Consider the following 22,172-nt stretch of genomic DNA (forward strand, 5'->3'; position numbering starts at 1 on the left):
CATCATTGACAATAATTATGTCCGATGCAGTTCCTATTTTGACGTGTACCGTGTGTTCCCGCGGTTTTTTTAGGTGATCAATCGATTTGCCTTGGCATGTGTGTGCGGCGGGTGCTACCGGTGGGACAGAATACACTCAGCTTTTCGCGAACGGATTTTCATCACTATTTAATAGTGATTCATAAACACATGCTCATGATAAAGTCGGAATCGTACAATGGACTCTGCTTTTAGCAGAGATTTCTTATGAATATGGAAATTGTTTTCTCGCTTTTATGAACTATCCCAGGTGGGTGTTGAATGTCGTGTTCCAACACATCTTGGGGGCATATGTCAGTGTAGTAGCAAATATTCAAATGAGACTACCTATTGTGTTGCCTTTTCAAATGTAATTTAACTGCTCGAGGTGGTTCCCGTCGACTCTGTTCCATTGTGATTCAGTTGGTCGACGTCGTTGCATGTGAGTGAATAAGTATGGTTTTTACGCCGCTTTAATCAATATTCCAGCAATATCACGGCGGGGGGCACCAGAAATGGGCTTCACACATTGTAGTACCCATGTCGAGAATCGAACCCTGGTCTTCGGCGTGACGAGCGAACGCTTAAACCACTAGGCTACCCGACCGCCCGTCGTTGCATGTCTTCCAAGTTGAACAGTTACTAAGTGTTGCAGTCAAAGAATTATATTTTTTGAGGTTCATATCCTTTCGGGTTTGTTAGTTAAGTGAAGATGTTCAGTATTTCAGTCCGCTGCCGGTCATATGGATGCCCTTATTCTATTATCATTCCTTCATGTCAGAATGATGAGATCTTATTGGTCCACGTGATCTTGATAAAATACTGTGTAACCCGCCTTGGAGGGGAATACATTTCTCAGCGGGTAATTAAATCTCTTATACCCCGTCTCGAGCAAGCCAGACTGCACGTAGATTTATGAGAGGCAGAATAAATCCCTTATACCCCGCTTCAAAGCCAGTGGAAGTCACGTGACATAGCGCAAGCTAACCTCAGCTTAATCGAACAGCTGTTTTCTATCAATTTTGAATTTGTTTGAATTCTTTTACAATGTCATATTAAAAGATGTCGTAAATTCGTTGTAGCAGGATCACTCGGGGTACATGCGTTGTGTTTTGCGTCCCGCGTTAGGTTCTATACCACAAGCCTGAGGGACGCATACCCTACGGGATCCTGCTACAACTTATATTGTACCATTGCTGCAGCAATAATCTGTATTTCCTCTATAAGTATCTGAGAGTACGAACATGGAAATTAATTAATCAGTATGCACATGCACGATAACAGATATGTATATAGTCAGGTTACAAATAGAGAATAGACGTCAGCTGCCCTGAGCTTATTCCTGCCCATGTATCGAGTGTCATCTGAAGATGATACAAGATGCGTAATGCCACCAGGTAGTGTCACAACTCTCACTTCGTTGTCTGTACAATCTTCTATTTTAAGATATTGGTTACAGCACAGTAAATCAAACAGTTTCTCATAAAGGTTATGTCCTTCTTGCACCAGACTGTCACAGTTTATTAACTGGTGCAGTACAACATCGTTACATTCCTGTTCAAACATCATATATATGCCAGTTGTTATGGGTAAAATACCTAGTTTAACTAGGGCATATATTGGCTCCTGCTATTCATGTTGTAAAGGTCACACATATTCCACAATCTGTGTGGAGCCAGTCCTTCATGTATCATATGGAAACGTTTCAGATCTTGGCGAGTAGACACCTTTTCTATCCATTTCTGTCTTTCAAGTCGAGCTACCGTGTTATTAACGATTCCTTTCCATGTTGTCTTCGGTGGGAAATGCACTTCAGTGAGATACGTTTCTATGAAATGGAAGAGCTGGTACTTCTTTGTAATGCCTAGTAGATCATGGACAGATGTATCTGAAACACATTTGTTTAGGTACTGTCCTAGTCTAATGGAAAATAGGGTTTTAACAAAATAATCTGCTTTACATCTACAGAGTCTACCGACATAGGCGAGTTTAGTCTTGTCGATCACTGCTTTCACTGTCCAGAGAGGGCGGTGGGATAGCCTAGTGGTTAAAGCGTTCGCTCGTCACGCCGAAGACCCGGGTTCGATTCCCGACATGGGTACAATGTGTGAAGCTCATTTCTGGTGTCCCCCGCCGTGATATTGCTGGAATATCAAATTTGCTAAAAGCGGCGTAAAAACTCACTCACTCACTCACTCACTCACTCACTGTCCAGAGACCATGAGTTTGAGTAGTTACATCAGTTGGGGATCGTTTGTGAAAGTTCTCTATTGATCTGATCCCGACCCTCACCCAGACACCTACCGCGGCACCCGAATACCCTCCCGACATCTATCACGACACCCATCTCTTACCCCACCCCCTTTCTATTTATATTGCATAGATTTTTTCAATCTACGTATATTTGTTAATGCAGTTGATATCGAGCCAAGGATCAAGCATGCTCCTGAAATGAAGAAACAGAGACATGTACATACAGCACATATCAAAACATCCTTTTATGAACTACAACAATACGCAAATCGGTTTCCTTTCATCTACAAAATATGAGATCCTTCTTTGGATGTGTTTACAATCATGTTATCTTTCTGAAAGATGTCCTTGTAACACTACCCAGGTGCACCTAACATTTCACAAACCATACCTGCAAAAACATATGTGTACTCGTATATTCCACTTCTTTTGTACAATGTGCCTGAAACAAAATCAAATGCATTTTCAAACATTGATGAGAAGACTTTATCGGTACGACCTGAGAATAATTTAGTTTATCAGCTTCATTAAGTTGAAATACTTGCCACACTTCGATAAGTCCATAATTCTCTTATTGCTCAACATGTACTATTTCCCGAACTGTATAGCATATAGGGTGATTATGAGGAGTCCTGGGCAGCAGTCGGGACGATGTAATCTGACAAGTAGAGCAACAGGAACACTCAATCATCTTCATGATCAAATGTAATATGACCTGTGAAGATCCGGGGTAGAATAGGTCCTCAGCAACCCATGCTTGCCGTAAAAGGTGACTATGCTTGTCGTGAAAGGCGACTAACGGGATCGGGTGGTCAGGCTCGCTGACTTGGTTGATGCATGACATCGATCCCAATTGCGTGGATCGATGCTCATGATATTAATCACTGGATTGTCTGGCCCAGACTCGATTATTTACAGACCGCCGTCATGTAGCTGGAATATTGCTGAGTGCGGCGTTAAAGAACAAACCAACCAACCAATCGTCATATATTATCTCACACATGTACCTACTTGCTATAGGAGGTCCTAATAAATGACCAAGCCCGCAGAAGAAACACAAGATTCCATATGCAACAGCAACGTGGGGCAAACCAAGCAGATTTATGATGATTGGTCCGATGAGAGAATTGATGCCTTGACTGTATGTCCCATAAAAGTAGCTACGAGCAAGTAGTGAACCGTATGTAAAAGGGCCAACAGTAAACAAGAAAGATATTATTCCTGCCAAACCCGATAGTCCCATTTGTAGCACCACGGCATCTATGTTGGAGTCTGAGGCTGCTATTCCTGCAAATACCCGTGAAAACATGCTCCCTGCTCCCATAGCAGTCAGGAGACTTGCAGCCTCCGCTGGAGAGCGCCCTTTCTGTTCAGCGTAGTTAGGCAGATGGAATATCCAGGCAGCTTCACCTAAACTCCATAGCATAATGCTCAAGCTATACATCCAAAAGGGAAAGTGTCTAAATATGTGAAATCTTTTACAAAACCGAGACCAATTGTAACATATCAATCTCTGAACGTGTTTAGTTTCATTTATGGAATCCATTTCATCTAATTGTGTTGTAACGTTTGGTTGTTCTTGAGAACACTCAATCGCCTCCATATCCCTCATTTGAACATCTTTTACCAAACAAAACGACCTTTCGTCAATCTGGGAGGTTGCCATTTGGTCATCATTTTCAGAGGTCTTCAGGACTATGCATTTTTGTGTTTCCAGCTCTTCCACGTCTTCTAATCGGCATGTTCCAATTGGATTCACTGGTCTCAATAATGCACCAGCCACACACATATTGAAACCAATGCCGCCCATTATCAATAGTGTTCCGTGAAGTTTATAGTAGTGGAGAAGGTATTGACTGAGTGGACCCCCACAAACAAGCAAGCTCCACATCCTGCCATACAGATTCCATAAGCAGCAGGCCTTCGTTTCCGGAAGTACTGCCCTGGTATAACTCCGATCACATTAGCACCAAGCCCTAACCCCACACCTGAAAATATATTGAGACACACTACAAGGATGGAAGGATGGATGGATGCCTACATTATGCTGTAAAAATAAGATTAGGAAGGAAGGGTTAATAAGTTTGGGGCGTCAGACATGCATTACACGATATGAGTTTTTAAACATGATATATACTAATATATACTAATATATATATATATATATGATTAAGTCCAGTTAATAGTATATATATATATATATATATATATATATATATATATATATATATATATACAAAAATGAGGTAAATGTTCACTCGGTGTACATGTAATTTATAATAAAATAATAAAGTCCACGTTAGTCCATCATATAATTGATATAAAGAAGATGATGGACTAACGTGGACTTTTTTATTTTTATTTTATAATCTTCTACGTTTGTGATTTGATGGGAAACTTAGGTTATTAACATCTATCATTTAACAGAACAATTTTACATTTAATCATGCATATCACTTCTATCCCAAAGCCAAGCAAATATCGTATTAACTGTCTCAAAATAGTTCATTATACACGAGTGACGAATGGGTTGCACACAGGTGTTCAACGCGTTGCACACGGGTATCACACGCGTGGCGGACCGGTTCCACGCGAGTGACCAACGGGGTGCCCATGCGTGTAAAGTGAATGAACGTCTAGGCAGTAGTGTACATGTAGATTGAAATACCATCATTCATGTCAAACCATTCGTACCTGCGATAAGTCCATATGTGAGTAAGAGGCTAATGACAGTTTGGCAGAATGAGGCTATAGACATTCCCAGAAGCATCAGAAGGCCCCCTGCCATAGCTGTGATCCTGGCACCAACCTTCTGTTGAACGACTCCAGCAATGGGACCTGAATATACGAAAAAGGTTGAACATACGAACGTGTTATGTGAATATGATATGATGGAATGCACATGAAATTTATTCTACATTCTAAATAGGGTCGACTATTTGGGACATTGAAGTTCGTAAAACAATTTTTCAGTAATTAACGTTACTAATGTTGGCGATAACGATAGTTGTACGACTGTAAGAACAGTATCATGACTACGTTTACTTTCCGTAATTCCGTAATTACAGATTTCTATTCATTTCAAGCTAAGAGGAAACGTCTGCCTTTTCGTAGTTTCAAGTGAAAGAAAGGCTTATTTTTGAAACCTCCTCCCGACGCTATCAATTCAAAATGAAGGCACTGCGTAGCACATGCTTATATCACATGGTATTTAACCCAAACGTTTTGCTCTTTATGGATGTCCGTTGTCAGATCAAATACACACACTAACCAAGTAAAGTGTATGTCCCGAAAAGAGTTGAACCAATCCATGAAGTTTTCGTAATATCGTCTTCCACTTCTTCCATTATGGCAATATTTATTACCCCTGTCGAGTACGAGATGACTCCAATTATGAATTGGATGCTGAAGGTGGCCATCAGTGCCACCCAGGCGTACCCATGGTCAATGTCGCTTGTATACCCCATCTGTATATAGAAAAGTAATACCTTTGGTCAAAGGCGCTTGTATACCCCATCTGTATATAGAAAAGTAATACCTTTGGTCAAAGGAACTTGTTTTAGCCATCTGTATACTTAAATGTACTTTCTTTGGAGAAAGTCACTTGTATAAGCCATCTGTATATAGAAAAGTAATACCTTTGGTCAATGTCGCTTGTATACCCAATCTGTATATAGAAAAGTAATACCTTTGGTCAAAGGAACTTGTTTTAGCCATCTGTATACTTAAATGTACTTTCTTTGGAGAAAGTCACTTGTATAAGCCATCTGTATATAGAGAAGTAATACTTTTGGTCAAAGGCACTTGTTTTGGCTATCTGTATATAGAAAAGTAATACCTTTGGTCAAAGGAACTTGTTTTAGCCATCTGTATACTTAAATGTACTTTCTTTGGAGAAAGTCACTTGTATAAGCCATCTGTATATAGAAAAGTAATACCTTTGGTCAAAGGCACTTGTTTTAGTCATCTGTATAATTAAATGTACTTTCTTTGGAGAAAGTCACTAGTATAAGCCATCTGTATATAGAAAAGTAATACTTTTGGTCAAAGGCACTTGTTTTGGCCATCTGTATATAGAAAAGTAATACCTTTGGTCAAAGGCACTTGTTTTAGCCATCTGTATAATTAAATGTACTTTCTTTGGAGAAAGTCACTTGTATAAGCCATCTGTATATAGAAAAGTAATACCTTTGGACAAAGCACTTGTTTTAGCCATCTGTATAATTAAATGTACTTTCTTTGGAGAAAGTCACTTGTATAAGCTATCTGTATATAGAAAAGTAATAACCACAGTCGATGTCGCTTGTGTACGCCATCTGTATCTACAAAAGTAATTTGCATGGTCAATGTCGCTTGTATCAGCCATCTATCTGTATTTACAAAAGTAATTCCCATTGTCAATGTCGCTTGTATAAGCTATCTGCATATAGAAACGTAATAGCATGGTCAATCTCGCTTGTATGCGTCCTCTGTATATTAAATAGCAATTTCCAAGTTTAAATCAGTGCATATACATTGACATTAGAACGTTTATACATGCAAACTCCGTTCAGGCCATATTCAGCTGATGGCGTTGTAACGTGTCATTCTCTACATAAGCCTCGTCGATAATAGTGAGTGAGTGCATCAGCAGTCTTGCAGCTATCTGCGACTCATGTTGATAGGATAATCTATGATGGCAAATACGTTGGGGGTATCATTCACAAGGACGTCGTTGGATTTCAGTTTAGATTGTTGTTGTTACTTGTTTAACGCCGCAATATTTCAGCTATATGACGGCGGTCTGTAAATAATCGAGTTTGTACCAGACTAACCAGTGATTCATGTCATGAGCATCGATCCACGCAATTGGGATACGATGAGATGCATCAACCAAGTCAGCGAGCCTGACCACCCGATCCCGATAGTCGCCTCTTACGACAAGCATATTCGCCTTTTACGGCAAGCATGGGTTGCCATGGGTTGTCTGCCCCACTCTCGATTATTCTCATGCCGCCGTCATATAGGTGGAGTATTAATGAGATCAGTGTTAACAAAACTGTCAGACTGTGACTTTCACAACACGGCGACCCGCCATGAGTTAGGTGTGTTCTGCATAAAGACAATCAACAGTATGGACAGCTGTGCGAATCATCGCATTTTTTAATATTATCCAATATATATATATATATATATATATATATAATAAAATAATAAAGTCCACGTTAGTCCATCATCTTCTTTATATCAGTTTCATACATAGCACATAGACAGCGAAAGTACTATGTATGAAACTGATAAAAAGAAGATGATGGACTAACGTGGACTTTATTATTTTTTTATATATTACATGTACACCGAGTGAACATTTACCCCATTTTTGTATGTATATATATATATATATATATATATATATATATATATATATATATATATAAATATATATATATATTTTTACACACCAGCACATTCTTCACTCAGTTCACCAGCACATACTTCACTCAGTTCACCAGCACATACTTCACTCAGTTCACCAGCACATACTTCACTCAGTACACCAGCACATACTTCACTCAGTTCACCAGCACATACTTCACTCAGTTCACCAGCACATACTTCACTCAGTTCACCAGCACATACTTCACTCAGTTCACCAGCACATACTTCACTCAGTTCACCAGCACATACTTCACTCAGTTCACCAGCACATACTTCACTCAGTTCACAAGCACATACTTCACTCAGTTCACCAGCACATACTTCACCCAGTTCACCAGCACATACTTCACTCAGTTCACCAGCACATACTTCACTCAGTTCACCAGCACATACTTCACTCAGTTCACCAGCACATACTCCACTCAGTTCACCAGCACATACTTCACTCAGTTCACCAGCACATACTTCACTCAGTTCACCAACACATACTTCACTCAGTTCACCAGCACATACTTCACTCAGTTCACCAGCACATACTTCACTCAGTTCACCAGCACATACTTCACCCAGTTCACCAACACATCCTTCACTCATACCTCACTCAGTTCACCAGCACATACTTCAATCAGTTCACCAGCACATACTTCACTCATACTTCACTCAGTTCACCAGCACTTACAACATGACAACATGAGCATCTATCCACGCAATTTGGATCGATGGCATGCATCAACCAAGTCAGCAAGCCTGACCACCCGATCCCGTTAGTCGCCTCTGACGACAAGCATAGTCGCCTTTTATGGCAATCATGGGTTGCTGAAGACCTATTCTACCCCGGATCTTCACGGGTCAGTGAGGGAAGTATTATATGCCGGTAACGTTGATGAAGTATTTTATACTGGTAAAGTGACTAAAGTATTTTATAGCGGTAAAGTGAGGGAAGTGTTTTATACCGGTGAAGTGAGGGAAGCATGTGCACGTGCTGGCGAACTGAGTGAAGTATTGTTTGGGTTTTTTAGTAAGATTGTGAGTGAGTGAGTGAGTAGTTATGGATGGGCGAGTAAGGGTGTGAGAGAACGAGCGTGTATCGTATCAAAGTATGTCACAACTATGGGAGATTGAAGTCCAATGTAATGAAGAGTTTACCACTTTGATGAAACTATTAACTCGTCCATGGCTGTTATGAAATTGGTTTGAAAACACAACCAGGTCATCATGGCTTTCAACGCCTTAGATCAGAGTGCCCCCCTTGTCTTGTTTCCATCTAAGTTTTGAAATGATACATTTACCAGTCCGCATCAATAAAGGACCCGACACGGTTCAGCCGCCTGATGTTACACTATCGGTGTTGGATAAACTTGATGTTTTGATCAAGAAAACTCTGTCACTTCATTGAAGAGCGAATCGGTACTTAACAACCACTGGAACTGACATGTCATTGTTGTATTTGTAAATACGTAATTTGTATTCCAATATGTTCCATGGAACTATCCAACTTATCTAATGCATTAGGTTATACCTTATGAAGGGCCAGGTTTGATTCCACACATGGGTCAAATGCCTTGTTTTGGACACAAACTCCACAAAATTCTGGAGGAAAATTGCTCAAATGGCGTGAAAACATACTCACTCTCGGTGGTGAATCTGAATTATGTCCAAGCTAAGCTAATGGCGTCTTGACAGGAGTTCCAGTATGCCTGAGGGAATATGTTAAACCACATGTGTACAAGCCCTAATCTGACTTCAGATCAGATATTCTGAAGGTTGACTGGTCGGTGTTAAAATGTATCCTCCATCTCAAGAGTGTTCGAAAATAATGATAAACCTTGACTTTCAGAACACACCAAGAGCATGTATAGTTTACTGAGGGACAGTTTTCAATGTCAATCGTCGATTGGATAAAAACCGCTCTGAATCGATTGTTATCGTATCCGTCAGTCGCCGTCAATTAAGCACACATTAGATTGAATAACTCTCACTAATAGCGTCCCCGAAGGAGAAGTCCCCGGTCCTATTTTCTTCACTCTGAATAACGAATGCCGCAATACATATCGACGTCATGATGACAGGTGGTGCTGGTTGGAACTACGTGTAGTTCATAGCTAGATCAGTAAAGATATTATTGAGGTTACCACGAGTTCAGTCTTTTTAAGGAGACGTTAGCCATGTCTCAAATACTAGCTTCGTTCATGTCAGTAGTATATATTTTGGACCTTCAGCACCTTCCGTGGAAGGTGCCTTATGAATATTCATGAGCCTCGAGTTATTCTAATAGACATGCATGACGTCACAATGAGAACGGGGTAATTTAATTATGCATGAATGTTAAGAATGTGAAGAATGCGGCCTTTGTTAAAAAGTCTTAGTTGAGGAATTCTTTAGGAATGCCGTTTCTCTCTTCACCTTAATAAAACAGAACCAATCATTTTAATTGTTACTTATAGACATGAAGCCAAAAGGTTATCTAACCAATCAGCTCACTTTTCCCTTTCAACAACCAATGAATTTAAAACTTATTTCTAGATATAATGCATGCGTACATTCGTTTGTCCTTTCAATTTCCACTGTCGAGTTGAGTTGGGAAAACGTCTATGTGTGTGTGAACGTCTCATCATGGCAACACTGATAGCAGATAGGTTCGTATAGTTTTATTCCAAATTCTCGCCATTCAGTCAACACTATGCTACTGCCATTCATATCAATGATAAAGAATTTACAGCCATTTGATTCCATCTGAGACTGATGAATTGCTCACTAACACAAAATCTAACAATTGCAACAAAACCAAAATGTGCACAGCGACATGAATTGGACAGACCAACTCTGATGGTTTGTCTCATAACTTTTGACACCCGAAAAAAAAAATTGTTTAACAAATGATCATCATATTGTTGACATTTTTCGCCATGTATTTTGCAAATAATAATGCAGAAGTGTTTGATATTTTTGGGACACACAGCTAGTTACTAATATCAAGACTTTAGTTCGTTTTATGAAACAGCATTGTATTACATTTAAAGATAACACCCACATGCTACAGCAGTCTTACTTAGGTGTCTGCGGATTGTATTGCTTATATTATTTGCTGCAGAAATGTAGTACAGAGATATCACTCAAAGGTATTGCATCTACCTTTACACTCGATAAACTTCCCAATTATATCTATGTATATCAATATATATGTCGATAATTTCAAATTGTATGACTTCAAATGTCCACTGTATTCAATAAACTGTTAACATAGAGTCATGGATTTTTTTAAATTTTTTTTAGAGAAACATCTATGTAATCTGTTTGTTTGAGGTCATGTTTTCATTCTAAAGTGGGACATCGTAAGCGAAAGACCAATATGTGTTAAGACATTATTTTCTGAGACACATATTAGCATTCAATGACAGAAATGATATTTTAGAAGATATTATAGGCATGACCAGGGAGCAGATATTAGTGGTGGTAGTTATTGTCAGGCGGTACTTGAAAACCGTGACTAGAAATGAGAGGCAGAGGTTTCTTAAAAGAAACCCCAACAATCCCTATTTATCCATATTGAGACAATTTGTACGTTCGAGTACAACCGACCTCAAACGCTAAGATTGTTAATCCAACACACGTTACTTATACACTTCATCTTAAAACCAAACCCTGTCAGCAGTGTAAGAGATGAAGCGGTCAGACGCGCGAGGCTTTTAGCTCGTGCTACAGCTTAAATAAGCAAGCATATAGCCTTGGTATTTAGTTCTAGTCGAATGTTACCATATACAACATGTCCAGACAGATGAGTAGTGCTACGATGTATAAGCATACAGACTTGACGAGTGAGACCTCAGACCGAGCAAAATGTCTGTTACCTATACAAACACCCACTTCTATCTCGGTAATTGGTGGTACCTGCAGTGGAAAAACCTATCTGACTAAAGGAATCTTGCAGAATGGCGATCTGATGTTTAATAGGCCACCTAACTTGATCGTGTACTGTTACGCCGTATGGCAAGACATGTATACTGAAATGCAAACGTCTCTAACGAACCTTTTGTTTCACGAAAACCTACCGACAGAAACGGAACTGTACTCTTGGTCTGAACAATCTGATAAAAATATGGTCTTAGTGCTGGGTGATTTAATGATGGAAGTATGCAAAAGCCGTCTCATGCTAAATGTATACACAACCTTGTCCCATCATCTTGGCATCACCACAATTAACATACAACAGTCGGCCTATCCTAAAGGCGAAAGCAGTAGAAGTATATCCCTGAACACCCACCTGTTTATTTTAATGTCTTACCTTCGTTCAGGACATGAGTATAAAATTATAGCCGCTCAGATGTTTCCCGGACAAGCTTAATATTTCTCTGAATCATTGCGAGATGCTGTGGAAGGTAGAAAATATGGCTACCTCGTCATAGATGCTAGTCCATACAACCCTCAGTACAGGCGACTGCGTACGGGCATATTTCCCAATGAAATATGTACTTTGTATTTACCAAAAGACTGAAGTACTATAAAAAGTCCAGATGATTCTGAAAATTTGTCATTTTACTACATCACTGTCATGGGCAAAGTCTATTCCTGGTGCAGTGTAGCCTAGCCACCCGGTGAATCAGAGACGATTTTGTCGCAGAGTCCACAGTGGTATAAGATGAAATTGGAGTGTATCGAATCGTTGAATCGTGTTGTCAAACGTGGGGTTGACCTACCAGACTGCTGGGGAGGACCGTACTATTTTCTGTTTTCAAGATCAATTTTTAGACATGACTGATCTTATAAGTGCCAACTTGAACTATCTCACCCTACTTCAAGAAGGTAATGTGAAACAGAGACGAGCCATGTTATCTCATGCTTCCCCTAACCAATTCAAATCTGTCATCGAAATGATCTATAACCTATTGGGTGGAAATATACCGATACAGGAAAGTGTCAAAAGACACCTACATCGCTATCGATCCGTCATTCGTGCTTTGGCTGACAAGGCAGTCACTAAGAAGCACAAGTTGCAGATGTTAAAATCTCACCAATATATTCTACCACCTTGTATTTCTGCACTACTCGACTACATACGAGCGGATAAAGATAGTGGAGAGAGCGAACCTACCAACAATGAGCAAGCCGATGATTCTGTTATCGAGGGAAACTTATCACAGATTGATTCAGAAAGAAAATAGGAAGGGTGACAACAAATTGGAGAAGCCAAACCCACCTTTAACACAGTCGAGCCTTACACAATATACACAAGTAACTCGCATTGGGCAATGTTTTCCCAGAGACATCGAAATTAAATTAATCTAATTTCTTTAATTAGAGCGCTGCGTATTTTCAGCCAATCAGGTGGCTCGCTCGATTCTGCCCGCGTTTGAAATCTACTTCCGCTCGGGATTGATAACATTTTCCCAGCTCGCGAAATAAACTGTCGATATTTCGGTAAGTAAGGGACATTAATTGAATGTCGATGACTTGTACATGTGTAGAAATGTGTTTTCGATCAATCTACGGCCAGAAATGCGCTTGTCAATAAGCATATAATAAAAAAAATCGTCTTGGATATCGAATGTTAACAAACCAGCAAGATGGCGAGTGACGCTCCTTTTCTCTACTTACATAGAGGGGGTATATATTTTTATTTTCTGACCAATAACGAGTTCCTGTGTGGTCCAGTCTTACTCAGTTTAAAATTGTCGCATAAGCCCCATTTGATGGCACGTTTTTGCGCCAATTCAGATTCTAAATGTTGAATAACAATGGGTTAAATTTTCAATAAATAGAAATATGGATCGTGGCCTTCCCTACCCTGTGGAATGAAATGATTATCATATTCCCTAGCCCGGCCTCCTAACGCTTGTCGAGAACAGCACCCCTGCGGAGCCTCGCTGGGTCTCCGGCTTTTGGCTGCCGAGTCTGCCCCACGACCAGTTTGAGAAGACAGTTTTCAGTGTGACGGGAGAGTGTGAGTGAGTTGGGTTTAACGCCGCTTTTAACATTATTCCAGTTATATCACGGCGTCTCAGCTTAATGTGGGAGGAAAGCCCGAAGTGATGCAGGTCTCAGACGTTTACCACTTCGGTGAAACCCACGAGCACGGGTATGGTGCTGACAAACCTAGAAACATAATCGGGGCAAACCGGGATTCGAACCCACAATCATAGGTTTCTGGCGTGCCCAAGTGACGCAACTCTGCACAGCGAATCGCGGCGCCTTAGACGACTGGGCCACCCGTGCCCCCGTGACGGGAGAGCTTTCATGGAAGGAAAAGATTTGGAACACATTCTACAATTAAACGTTTGATTGGTAGAAGCAGAGCTAGTACTCGCAGACTGAGTACTGTTTGAACCACGATGACTGTGAGAAACATGACTTCTATAGGTGGGATAGTTCGGAAGAACGGTATGACAAAATTTACACGTCAAATTATCTCCGTCATGTAAATGGTACGTTTTCGTATGCGAATCTAAATTGTCTTTACGATTGAAACTTTTGGAACAGATGTTACATGTAAACGCTTGGGACAAAGGCCCGCAATTTCTCTGATGCCTAACTAAAGCTCGTTTGGAGCTGTATATCTTTTGACAAAACACACAGGTATAAACAGGTGTAAAAGGGGACGACATGATGAAGTGCAATAACAACAGAATAAGAAACCTACAAAAAATGTCTAGTTGCTGAAACAGACTAACGTAAATATCAAAGACAAGAAAACAAAACGTCGTGAACAGCAGACAGCGTTTCACGATTTACTGTAACATAAATTCTTTTCATTCCAATTTCATATTACTAATACCTTGACAACGTTTCTTAAATTTTCGAGAAACTAAGATAAACAGACGTGACTTAAATTACTGTATCGTTGACGTCTGATTGTAAACTGAGAGTTTTGTTTTTCCTGTCTATTTTCATAGGTCGGTCTTATCAGTAGCAGTGCCTACATGCGCATGTGTCACGCGCCGAGATCATTTCACTTTAAAAGATGAACTTCTTGTGAAGTACTAAGGATTCGCGCGCTCTTTTAACCGACGTTTTTGTGTTTGTCATTTAAATGCATTATAATATCTTTGGATGGAAAGGGTTAACCTCACAATCATTTGCTACCAACGAGACAAGTCTGCGTGGTTGACTGGTCACTACTTCAGTCTAGAGAGAATTTTAGAATTCCTGATAAACTATTTAAAGTGACATTCCACTTCGCTCAGGCGTTCAACATATATGGAGAAAACTTTGAATTTTGTGGATAAACTCTTCCGAGCGACATTCCAATTCATTCAATGAATACCATTTTCAAAATAATAAAACATTTGTTCGACACGTGTGACCCACCTCGTCTCCCAAAGCGGCAGCTTAAATTCACACACGGTTTGGGAATGCCGGAGGTAATGTAGCCATCTAGGTCAATCAGTACAACGCGTGTCCCGCCCATTCATACAGCCGTTTTATTTTCAGAGTACATACTAACGTATTATCTTTAAACAGGGTACTGTAACTTAAACACGGGTTACCATAAAGGGGGACGGTTATTTACGGTGGTATATCACAGTATAGGGTTGAGGTGGGTAAAAGTTCTAAAAGCTGTGTGGAATAAGGGATACATGCTATACGGAAGATAGCACTATTCTGAAACTGTTCATGTATCCTTAATAAGAACTTGGGATGTTTCATTTCAACCTAGCTTTTACAACATACTTACATTCATTTATCATATGTTCGGTGAATAATATGTGATGTGAACTAGATAAAATTTAAGAAGAATGTGTATGGTCGGATTTAGGGTAAGATGGGAAACTTAGGGTACGATATGAGCGAAGGAAATCTTTCAGAGTTGGAAATTAAGATTGAAAATATAAATAAGACTGACTTTTAACAACGAAATATATCACCACGTGAATAAAGTAGAGAATATTTTTTTAAACTATACTCTTTTTTATTCATTAATTCTAGTGAAAATGATTCATGGTATTGGTTGAATCATATATTACGACGGTTAAAGAATAATTTCTAAAGCCTTATCCATAGAGGAATGTGGTGTGTCTGTACGATATGAGCGAAGGAAATCTTTCAAAGTTGGAAATAAGGATTGAAAATAAGAATAAGATTGACTTTTAACAACGAAATATATCACGGCGTGAATAAAGTAGAGAATTTTTTTTTTTTTAAACTATACTCTTATTTATTCATTAATTCCAGTGAAAATGATTGATGGTTTTGGTTGAATCATGGATTACGACGGTTAAAACAATAATTTCTAAAGCCTTATCCATAGAGGAATGTGCTGTGTCTGTAGCCACGATTCAACTGTGAGAGAGCGACATTCGTCTCTACATGATACCTGTTAAGATAAACTAACGATATCTAAGAACGATACTCAATGAGGACAAAACAATCAGAAAGTGTAAACACTCGTTCACAGAGAATCAGAAACAAATTACTGTTCAACTATAAAACACAGCATATTTCAACGTATGGCATACTCTTATATCGACACCACCACCGTCATGTAGCGTATCGATGTGATATTTTAATAGTGTCGTTATCCGCTCGTTTGGACCTTCGGCTTGCGCGTAAACGCTCAAGCATTTTCTCCTATCATTACATGAAAGTATTTTATTCGTGTAAACATGGGTGCAACTCTGTGCGCGCTCTATATTCTATGACATATAGGTTTTTCATTGATGAATGTAGTTAACTTCGAGTATTTTTTTCTTTTCATCGTCTTTTAGTTTATTGTTGATAGCCTAAATAATTATATCATTTAAATTGTTCGTGGAGATCGTTCAGGCAGTGCTCGTTTATTCATTGTCCGTTCATTCATGGAGCTGATTTGTGCACGGATGAAAGGTTTTAGAGGTAACATCATTTTCCATTCGCCCTGAGTAAGCGTTATACCTTTTATTGTTGGTTTCTCGTTCAGAAACGTTAAGTTACGTTAATAAATGTGTAAGTTATTTTATGACTTTTAAAAACAAGTTTAAGACTTGGTCCTAAAATCTCGTCTATGAATTAATTTATCATGTAGATCTGTCCAAGGTAATTTTAAGTGAGTGAGTGAGTGAGTGAGTATAGTTTTACGCCGCTTTTAGCAATATTCCAGCAATATCACGGCGGGGGACACCAGAAATGGGCTTCACACATTGTACCCATGTCGGGAATCGAACCCGGGTCTTCGGCGTGACGAGCGAACGCTTTAACCACAAGGCTACCCGACCACCCCTCGGCATCGGACAAGTGAGACTTTGCCAATGTACATCGCTAAAAAATCTCACGGAAACGACAAAAAACTACTTTGATCACTTGAAAATATTATTTACCATTACCAGGGTGTTTTACACGATCGTTGTCATCCAGATTCCAGATGAGGCAAGACGAACACAACGAAGAAAAACATTGTTGAAATCACCGATTGCTGTATATATTGTGAGAAATGCTATTTATAAACTGCAGATGTACCGCACACCACAGGATAACGATTGGTGCCGTAACACATATTATATGTTTTGTTCATTTACACTGCTCATATTCTTCACGACAAACGTATTTCGTTCTCGTCCAGAGATCTAGAATAGCTCAGAACCAGAACGTCTATAATTTCTGTGTTGGACTGCTTGGATAAATCGTGGACTTTCCGCGGTATCATTTTATGAAGATGTAAAGACGACATGGCAGGTCGGTTTTGAAACAAAAAGACCTACGCGTTTGTTGAAAAGTCTTGGAATCGTTTGATAGATATTTATTACCATTAAAACTTACGTCCTTGTTGTCAAACGGTTCACGTGGGTGGGTGTTTACATGACGTCACCCGTTTACATATAAACCAATGAAATGTGTGTCTTATCATGACGTCATATTGACCTGTCAGATCACTCGTATAGTGAGTGAGTTTGGTTTTACGCCGCTTTTAGCAATATTCCAGCAATATCCAGCAATATCACGACACCAGAAATGGGCTTCACACATTGTACCCATGTCGGGATTCGAACCCGGGTCTTCGGCGTGACGATCGAACGCTTTAACCACTAGGCTACCCAACCGCCCCAGATCACTAGTATAAGCTCCGCCCACTAGAGTGCGGTAGTTCCTACCGCAGATGCCCCTTTAACTTACGAGGTATCTTACGAATTAAGCTACACGAAGTAGATATTCAATAAGTAATGAAAACATACCCCAAATCCTGCTTGTTCACTAATGCACATAATTTTGCTTCAGAATAATCGTATTCACCGATGATGTATCGGCTGCTCTTTGTAAACCTCCTGTGTGTGACGTCACGCGTCGGATCATGTCACGCGTCGGATCATGTCGCGCATCTATTATTGACTTGACTGTAATAGAGGGGCTCGCAATCACAAAATGTCACCTGATCGACTTGTCTCGCTCGGCGAGGCATTATCACGATAAAATAAACAAGACATGTTCATTTGACCAGAAAATATATGTTCTCAAAGGTAAGACTTACTTTTAGTGTATTTGGATTGTTAGTAGACACGTAATCAGAAATACTAATCCCATAACCGGAGGATATATATATATATGTATGTATGTAACTACACCGCCGTTCATGGTGGATTGTGAGATACAGGCGAAGCCGAAAAATCGTTTTAGAACACATTCCAAGGTTGTACAGGAATGTGTTGAGATTGTTGCATGTTAGGCACACGTAAGATTGTAACCTGAATAGACCATACAATGTTCAGTGAGCTTTGGAAGGAATTACATCACCAATGATGCCCTCGCCTGTATCGCGTAGGTATCCAAATGTGGAATAACATTCGTCATATTGCTTAAATAATATGCTATTCACAAACAGAATTTAAATTCAGCATAGCTAAAACGTTATGAACGTAAAAGAAGCAATAATAACATTAGAGATAACTAATACATAATGGTTACCTTTTCAGTATCTCAGTGTATTCCACATGCACACAAAACAGTCAATGTGTATGGTGAGCCGGCATAGACACAGCCAGTCGGTATATAGCGACAGCCCATTTGGTCATTGTGCTTCCCTAGCATTGAAATGACTGTGCACCACACTCCTTCACGCAGGTCACGGTCGTGGCTCAGTTTACTGTTGGGGTAGTGCATGTGTTATTATACGTTTTATACACTAACATGCTGTATGCTGTCTCGTTATCTTGAACAGAGCCACGTACCCTAACGATATTAATAGAGGCTGTGGTTTAAGGACATGATATTCATGGGTGTTTTTGTGGTATTTATAGATAAAGCAGTAGCACGTGTTTGACGCATGGGCATAGTCTGTCTTACGGACCCTGATACAAATATGTACCAAATACAGCCCATGCAAGTCTATTATGTTTGGCAAGTCTAGATCACTGCAGTATCAGGATCTGAAAATGAAGAGAGTCACTGGGCTCCGTTTTATTATATTTTTATTAAGATAACTGAACAACGGTTTTTTTATGTACGATATGTTAATTTCAGAGACTAGATGTTAGTCTAGCATGGGCAAAGCACAACGCTCGAGGCAACTCAAGTGCTCCCCGTTGGTCACTCGTGTGGAACCCGTCCGCTATAAAGAAATTTGCCAAGACAAGACATCTGCTTTACATATGTCATAAAAAAATAACTGTACAAGCTTAAATATACAGGGTTTTACAAATATTATGCCTATATGTACAGTTTCCTAAGGTTATCACACAATGGACATTTGAGAATAAAATTAAATTTACCTCTATTTCTAGAGGACATACGTGACATATTCTTTCGGACAAATGTAACCCTTAGTATCTTCCAGTTTCAAATGATAAGTTCTGGGCTGAAGGCCTAAACTTGGATACAGTAAACTACGGTTATAACGAACTCAAAGGGACTACTAATTTTAGTTCGTTATAACCGTAGTTCGTTATAAGCATATATACAGCATAACTACGGCAACTAGCCGGGACCAAAAAGTAAGTTCGTTATATCCGTTAGTTCGTTATAACCGTGTTCGTTATAACCGTAGTTTACTGTATATTTTCTGTAGATGACTGGAATTGATTTTCTCAGATAATGTTGTATGGAGTGGGAATCAACAATAAATCTAAACATTACACATTTAGAAGAAGTAGAGGTCTGCCCTTTTATTGTCTGTGTGGCTTGATAAAAAAATTTCTCTGCTTTATTACTGGAAAATAATTTGAATATAACTCCTGCATATTCCAAACGTCTCCAAACCCAATGGAAAATAATATATTATTAACCATAATATACCAAATTGTACTTATTATCGTATTACAATGTATCATACATCAATGTATAACAACCTTTAAGAATAAAGTTATTAGTTACTAGTAGCTTACTCCGAAAGTTGATCAAGGAAACAATGTAATAAATCTAAGAGGGTATCGACCTAGTTCACAATATGTCACAGCATTACAGCACTACACCAGTGTATGGGGGGCACGGGTGGCCCAGTCGTCTAAGGCGCCGCGATTCGCTGTGCAGAGTTGCGTCCCTTGGACACGCAAGAAACCTATGATTGTCGGTTCGAATCCCGGTTCGCCCCGATTATGTTTCTAGGTTTGTCAGCACCATGCTCGTGGGTTTCACCGAAGTGGTAAACGTCTGAGACCTGCATCACTTCGGGCTTTCCTCCCACATTAAGCTGACACGCCGCGATATAACTGGAATACCGTTAAAAGCGGCGTTAAACCCAACTCACTCACCACACCAGTATATTTTTACAATATTCCAGATGGTATGTATGGTTTTAGGGTTTAAGGGCGACTTGGGCCATTAAAGGTATATTTGTGCCCAACGCATCAAATATTTTCAAACAAAAGCAAACCGAGTCATGGAAACGAAATGACGAACTAATCTACTTCATTATCTAATTTATATACTAACAGCAAGTAATAACAATTTCATTTCTGGAAAGTCAGAACTCATTACATTAAAACAACATCAGATAAAAAAACGAAAACTGGTAAAATGGTTTCAAAGTCAATAAACATTGTTTGTATACATTTAATTTCTACAATTTATCAAATTTTCCTGATGCGGTCGGGAAGTCTAATATTGCCCATTGAACTGAAACATAAAATATGTTTGGGCCCAAAATTGTAGTCGTAAGAGAAAATAGTCATCTCTCTCAAGTACTGCACTTCTTAAATTTAATCTGATATCATTGTGGCCTGGGCATTCAATTAAGTAATGCTTCACTGTGTTAGACCTATTCACTATTCACCTTCATCACAGTGACTACATACAGGGGAGACATCTTTATCAATGACACTGTGGTAAGTATTTAACCTTCAGTGTCCAAGACGAAGTCTGGTAATGATGACTTCCTTTCGTCGACGAATTTTCCTATTTATTTTACAGAAGGACAAATATAGAATTCATATGTCGGCCAGTTGTCCCAGCATACCACAACTGTTGCCAGCTTGTGTTGAATGATTTTACTAAAATATAGTCAAAATCTTTTGGTTGGGGATTGAGTTCTGATATTGTCACCTCAGGATACAGCAAGCCAGATGTCGCAAGCTAGTCTGCTGTGTCATTTCCATGCAGCCTAACATGAGCTGGAATCCGCACAATACCACACGTAACATACTTCATATATACTTCATAATATATTCGGGGCGGTCGGGTAGCCTGGTGGTTGTAGCGTTCGCTCGTCACGTCGAAGACCCGGGTTCGATTCCCGACATGGGTACAATGTGTGAAGCCCATTTCTGGTGTCCCCCGCCGTGATATTGCTGGAATATTGCTAAAAGCGGCGTAAAACCATACACACTCACTCACTCATTCACTCGTAATATATTCACAATATTTCATAAACAATGTCACTTCGAGAACCATTGAAAACATATTCAATTGCTTTAACAGCCGCCATAGAGTCAGTAAATATAACGTCATTATCATGATCATTATCATTAACCCACCTTAGAGCTTGAAGACTTGCTATAAGCTCAGCAGCGTATACTGAATATTAAAATCATCATATAAGGTACATTCGAAGAAGAAATTGATTTAATTTTCAGATGGACCTCCGCATTTACAAGAAATAGTATCAGATAAGTTAACACGAAACAGGTCGAAACTTAGTGTGATACAATTGTGTCTCAATCTTGTGTGCACTATGTTTGTAGATCTCTTACCTCAATTATAGTACAAAGGTAGTGATGCTTTTGGTTTGGTTTGTTGTTTAACGCCGCACTCACCAATATTCCAGCTATATGACGGCAGTCTGTATATAATCGAATCTGGACCAGGCATTCCAGTGATTGACATAAGCACTAAGCACTAATACCATATTATCACTAATGCCATACTAATACCATACAAGTGAACGAATACCTTTAACCTGTGTAATGTCACAGAAAACCATGCAAATTCATGCTGATCTAAAGACTTACATATTTGATGATATATTTCTAGTACAGTAAACTACGGTTATAACGAACACGCTTATAACGAACTGACGGATATAACGAACTAACTTTTTGGTCCCGACTACTTGCTGTAATCATGCTGTATATGTGCTTATAACGAACTAC

At 39.4% G+C, this 22,172-nt stretch overlaps 1 protein-coding gene across 2 annotated transcripts; it reads right to left on the bottom strand.

Annotated features, from left to right (window-relative positions):
- Positions 1–1,259: 1,259 nt before the first annotated feature.
- LOC124127977 (monocarboxylate transporter 5-like) lies at positions 1,260–18,758 on the bottom strand. 2 transcript variants are annotated; one of them, XM_048391347.1, is made up of 6 exons: positions 18,556–18,758; positions 5,543–5,738; positions 4,966–5,109; positions 3,283–4,259; positions 2,663–2,713; positions 1,260–2,464 (listed from the first exon to the last, which is right to left on the bottom strand). In XM_048391347.1, the coding sequence occupies exons 4-6, from the start codon at positions 4,160–4,162 to the stop codon at positions 2,385–2,387; spliced, it is 1,011 nt and encodes a 336-aa protein (XP_048247304.1). In that variant the 5' UTR covers positions 4,163–4,259; positions 4,966–5,109; positions 5,543–5,738; positions 18,556–18,758; the 3' UTR covers positions 1,260–2,384. The 2 variants fall into 2 exon arrangements, with proteins under 2 accessions (XP_048247304.1, XP_048247305.1); XM_048391348.1 differs by lacking the exons at positions 4,966–5,109; positions 5,543–5,738.
- Positions 18,759–22,172: the final 3,414 nt, after the last annotated feature.

This window comes from Haliotis rufescens, unplaced genomic scaffold (genome assembly GCF_023055435.1).
Source record: "Haliotis rufescens isolate VD_foot unplaced genomic scaffold, xgHalRufe1.0.p SCAF_9, whole genome shotgun sequence".
Classification (NCBI taxonomy): domain Eukaryota; kingdom Metazoa; phylum Mollusca; class Gastropoda; order Lepetellida; family Haliotidae; genus Haliotis; species Haliotis rufescens.